The sequence below is a fragment of the Berghia stephanieae genome, unplaced genomic scaffold, assembly GCF_034508935.2.
Source record: "Berghia stephanieae isolate SIO BIC M18660-M18661 unplaced genomic scaffold, UCSD_Bste_1.3 scaffold957, whole genome shotgun sequence".
Taxonomy (NCBI): domain Eukaryota; kingdom Metazoa; phylum Mollusca; class Gastropoda; order Nudibranchia; family Aeolidiidae; genus Berghia; species Berghia stephanieae.
In genome coordinates, this window is record NW_027629607.1 from 9,794 (window position 1) to 15,428 (window position 5,635).

General features: G+C 36.2%; 1 protein-coding gene across 1 annotated transcript; it reads right to left on the minus strand.

The window, feature by feature from the left end:
• Window positions 1–619: 619 nt before the first annotated feature.
• Window positions 620–4,334, minus strand: LOC144962363 (uncharacterized). Its single transcript, XM_078895256.1, has 3 exons — window positions 4,273–4,334; window positions 3,050–3,344; window positions 620–942 (listed from the first exon to the last, which is right to left on the minus strand). The coding sequence occupies exons 1-3, from the start codon at window positions 4,332–4,334 to the stop codon at window positions 727–729; spliced, it is 573 nt and encodes a 190-aa protein (XP_078751382.1). The 3' UTR covers window positions 620–726.
• Between the last annotated feature and the right edge of the window lie 1,301 nt (window positions 4,335–5,635).

Below are 5,635 nucleotides of genomic sequence, written 5' to 3' on the forward strand. Positions count from 1 at the left end.
TCGTGTCTCTGTCGGGAAAAAATAATGAAATATCGCTTAACAGGCGTCATGTCTCGTTCTATATGTTACGTGTTGCTGTTGGTCAGGGTCACCCTTGTAAAATGCTTTGAACACATTTAGTGGATATTGCCCTATATAAATGTTCTAGTTTTTTGGGGTTGTTTTTTTTTTTTGTTTTTTGTTTTTTAATATTTATCTACATCACCAGCAGATGTTAACTTGAAATTCAATCTTTATTTCCACAACACTGTCTCGTCAGAAAAAGAAAAAAATATTTATAGATAGTATGCGCTTAGCCAAGAAGCTCATAACATTGCCATCCTGAAGTATAACGGACCAACACACAAAACTGTGTGTATCCATGAACGTTTATAGTCAGGTTAATACAGTTCAGTGAGCATTACTCATAAACGCGGATGGCAAAAAAAACAATAACAAAGACCCGAGTGACGTCATCTTCGAACTATCTACGTAATGCTGTTGGTCAGGGTCACCCTTGTAAAACGCTTTGAACACGCTTAGTGGATATTGCGCAATATAAATGTTCTAGTATATATATATATATATATATATATATATATATATATATATATATATATATATATATATATATATATATATCACCGCCAGCAGATGTTAACTTGGAATTCAATCTTTATTTCCACAACAACACCATCTCGTCAGAAAAAAAAAAGAAAAAAAAATGTATTTAAATCAAATTCGTGGTCAAGACGGGTTGTTTCTACTAATTGTGGAAATGACCCCAGCTTCCTTCTTCTTGCAGGTCACCATACATATCAACGTGTCCCGGAAGCCCTTGTTGAAGAGGCCGTAGACAAAGGGATTTAGGAGCGGGGCCAGAAACAGGAGACTCAACGTGACGGAGTGTTCAATGTAATCTTGGTGAGTCGTGTTGTTTACGGTGTCCGACAGGATTCGAACCTGGGGAGAAAGGGGGTTTTATTTATTAATTATTTCAAAATTTTAAAGGATATTACGGCGCTTGCAACACATTTAGGTCATATTATCAGCGTCAGGAAAAAGGAAGAAAATGGGGTAGTAAAAAGTTATAGAATTACAGTTAAAGCATCCAAGAAAAGGTAAGACAAAGGGGAATTGGTTCAAATATGAAACAGATGTAGATTCCAAGAGTACACTGTCAATGTACTTAAGTCTGAGATCACAAAATGTCTCATCCAGACACAAGCACAGGTCCCTGCCAAGAGCAACACACTCAATTGTTTACAAATCATACATATGTCAAGGCAAAATAATACAGTACATAACAGAGAGATGATTTACAAAGAAAAAAGTCATCTCCGAAAACTAACTATACCTAATTTGACTATTTCATTTACAGCCAGGGTATCCGGCCAAGGCCAGGACAAAACCAAGTAATCTCATTCCAAGACAAAGACAGAAAGCATGTTGAAAAACAGATATAAGGGGATAGAAGACACAGTATGTACCTCCCTGCGCACTATGGGAGGTCAGGAACTCCACCCAGTGGGGAGAAAAAACAACAACAACAAAACAAAACAAAACATGAATTAATTATTTATGTTTATAGAAGGAACGAATTTGACGTCATTCAGGTCTTTGTTATTGTTTTTAGTCAGCCATTTTATGAGTAGGAGTTCTCACTCTAAATAGTCGTGTGCGCTTGGCTAAGAAGCTCACAACATTGCCATCCGGAAGTATAACGGACCAATACACAAAACTTTGCGTAACCTTGAACGTTTATAGAGAGTATGCGCTTGGCTAAGAAGCTCACAACATTGCCATCCGGAAGTATAACGGACCAACACACAAAACTATGTGTAACATTGAACGTTTATAGTCTGGTTAACACAGTTTAGTGAGAAGTACTCATAAACGCGGATGAAAAAAAAAAGCAATAACAAAGATCTCAATGACGTCAATTAACTTCATATTATCTATATACCCGGCGGGTGGATGTTGTCAGCATTTTGTCTAAACGCACATCATCGTTATTGGAAGTCTGCCGTTCCCAAAGAGGTCAAACAGACCCTATTATTTGCGAGATGTAATTTGAACGTCGTTTTAAAATTGCCCAAGATTATCCGTTCATGGGAGATGGATAGAACTATATCATAATAAGTCCAATTAGAATTAGAATACCCAATAAAAGAATTCGATTCTTTGTTGATTGGGCGCAATTTCATTATCCAACCCAGTCTTTAATCAATGGCATATAGATAGAATGCGCTTGGCCAAGGAGTTCACAACATTGCCATCCGGAAGTATAACGGACCAACACACAAAACGGTGTGTATCCATGAACGTTTATAGTCAGGTTAATACAGTTTAGTGAGAACAACTCACAAACGCGGATGGCAAAAACAATAACAAAGGCCTGAGTGACGTCATCTGCATACTATCTATAAATGTTTGTAAACAAAACAGCTTGTTTACATTTGTTAAGAAATGTCCAATCGTTGGACAGCAACAAATCATGTGATTGAGAACATGGTTGGACGAAAACATGAATATAGATCGCTCCCATTAACCAGCGATTAATTTGATATCGAAATCGAACTACAGATAAGATAAAATAACTGATTGATTCTTTACATGGAACCATAGATTTATAAATAGTAACAGATAGGCTGAGCAGCGGGACGATAATGTAACACACTGGGGATGCACGCGACAAGCTCCACTCGCTTAATTCAGTTGCGTTGGTTAATAGACTTACTTATAGTGTCAATATCTCTCTCTCTCTCTCTCTCTCTCTCTCTCTCTCTCTCTCTCTCTCTCTCTCTCTCCTCTCTCTCTCTTTCTTCTTCTCTCTCCTCCCTCTCTCTCTCTTTCCCTCCCTCCCCCCTCCTCTCCTCTCTCTCTCTCTCTCTCTCTCTCTCTCTCTCTCTCTTCTTTCCCTCTCACCCTCCCTCTCTCTCTCTCTCCCTCTCTCTCTCTTTCCTCTCTCCCCCCCCTCTCTCTCTCTCTCTCTCTCTCTCTCTCTCTCTCTCTCTCTCTCTCTCTCTTTCTCTCTCTGTTTATTTTTACACTTAGAGTTGGAACTTACCGCAAAAGGGAGGTAACACAATACATACACAAGGGAGACAACTAAAGTGACTCGTTGGAATATTCGTCTCTTGACAAGAACATTGCTGGTGGTAGATGTCGATTGAGTCGCTGCCCGCCCTGTCGTGTGAATGATGTTGTGGTGGCCGAGCTGGGAGAGAAAATTAGAAGGTTCCAGGTTTAATCCCTCAGACAAGAGACCGAATTTCTTTTGAAAATATATATTTATTAAATCGCTTTTCAAAGGGTTTTCAAGCCAGCAGAAACACTTAACACTGTGGGATAAGACACGTCGCCTGGAAGGTGTTATAAATAAATAAATAAATAAATAAATAAATAAATAAATAAATAAATAAATAAATAATAATAATAATAATAATAATAATAATAATAATAATAATAATAATAAAAATAATAATAATAATAATAATAATAATAATAATAATAATAATAATAATAATAATAATAATAATAATAATAATAATAATAATAATAATAATAATAATGGTGATGATGATGATGATAATAATAATAATAATAATAATAATAATAATAATAATAATAATAATAATAATAATTAATAATAATAATGATAATAATAATGATGATAATAATAATGATAATCATAATAATAATAATAATAATAATGATAATAATAATAATAATAATAATAATAATAATAATATAATAATAATAATAATAATAATAATAATAATAATAATGATAATAATAATGATAATAATAATAATGATAATAATAATAATAATAATGATAATAATAATAATAATAATAATGATAATAATAATAATGATAATAATAATAATAATAATTCTGTTACTAGCCATGTACCCATTTTACACCTGAGTGTCGTGAAAGAATGTTGGTTAAAAGTAGAGCATTTTCTAAGGACTAAACTTTTGCGCCGCTTCAAGCGAGACAAGAATTATGGACCTATCCGTCCGAAAGCAAATGTTATATTATAGGAAATGAGATTAGCGGGAGAGTAGCGTCCCTTGATTGGACGTCACCTTACAGAGAGAACGTCAAGATGGTTTTGCGCATGCGTCTCTCTCGTCCTCGCTTTCGGTGAAGTGTCTCATGCGCACAACCAACATGACGTTCTCTCTCTAATGACTTTTCCGCTCGTGACTTCCGATCAAGGGACGCTACTCTTCCGCTTATCTCATTCCCTATTTTTACAAGATCACTATGTCGCAAAATCACAGATGGTCTAATATCTTCATGTATAAACACCTAGATAACCACGCCTCTCGGACAGTCGCCATAATCTAAACAATGGCAATGATAAGTAACATAGCAACCTACACATATTAATTTTACTATCGATGGGATATGTCTAAGTAAAATACCCACTGTTCTACCGCTTGATTATTATCTTGAACCAACCCAGAAACTGATTAGAAATACACACGGAATGACCATTCGATTACGAAATAGTGGAATGTCAAATAAATAGTTGATTGCCACTTCGCACTCTATCGAGTGTCAATCTGAACTGCGTTGCTTTTCCATTCGCAGACCTGTCCACGACGAGTATTACCACGAATTCGTAGAATTACGAAATCACGTGATCGATGTCTTGGGTTGGACCTGAATATAGATCGCCCCCATTGTGAGTTGTAATCAGTAGCTCAACCAATGGAATCATTTATTGTTTCCTTGAGCACTTCTAACTAACAACAGACACACTTTTTACTTTCGTCTGGTTATCGTCGTCAACTTTTGTGACGTAATTTTGTGATCCGTATCAAGCCTTATGTTCATGAAGGCCACGGTAACAGGATTCAATAGTCTGATGTCACGTCGTCCAGCAACGGCGGCCATCGTGGTTCTAAACAAAGAAAATCTGTTCTTTTTATTCTTCATGCTGGCTAGAACTTTGTATTTGTCTTGTGATCAGAATGTGTAAATCTCAAAACATGATCAGATTTATAATGGATTTTTTTCTCCTTTGGATACGCTGTTATGCTCGTCGGAGAAATATTCCATAAGGGCGTCCGCCATTGTTCCGATAGTTTAGAGCCAGTTACTAAGTTACATTGCGTCATTATGAGGAAAGTGACGTTTCGACTGTTGAAGAGTATTGGATTCAATAGTCATGGTGTCACTTTCCTCATAATGACGCATGGTAACTTAGTAACTGGCTCTAAACTATCGGGAAAAATGGCGGACGCCTTTATGGAATATTTCTCCGACGAGCATAAAAGCGTATCCAGAGGAAAAAAAACCCAATATAAATCTGATCTTTTGCCCCAAAAGAAAACAAACCGTGAGTCGAATTCAATAGTTCAACCAAAAGGGACCACTTGTTTCCATGAGCTTACTGACGACAAAATCACTAGGCGGTGCAAAGACCAAATAATGACGTCAAACTGCCAGTCCTTTTGGATTTCAGTATCATGCTATAGATAGTATGCGCTTGGCTAAGAAGCTCATAACATTGCCATCCGGAAGTATATGGACCAACACACAAAACTGTGTGTAAACCATGACGTTTATAGTCAGGTTAATACAGTTCAGTGAGTATTACTCATAAACGCGGATGGCGAAAAACAATAACAAAAAG

Coding starts and splice junctions, on each gene's coding strand:
- LOC144962363 (XM_078895256.1), bottom strand. CDS start 4,334: ATGGCGACTGTCCGAGAGGCGTGGTTATCTAGGTGTTTATACATGAAG. Junction 3,345..4,272: donor ATGAAGATATTAGACCATCT/GTGATTTTGCGA, acceptor AACACCTTCCAG/GCGACGTGTCTTATCCCACA. Junction 943..3,049: donor TGTGTTACCTCCCTTTTGCG/GTAAGTTCCAAC, acceptor CTTTCTCCCCAG/GTTCGAATCCTGTCGGACAC.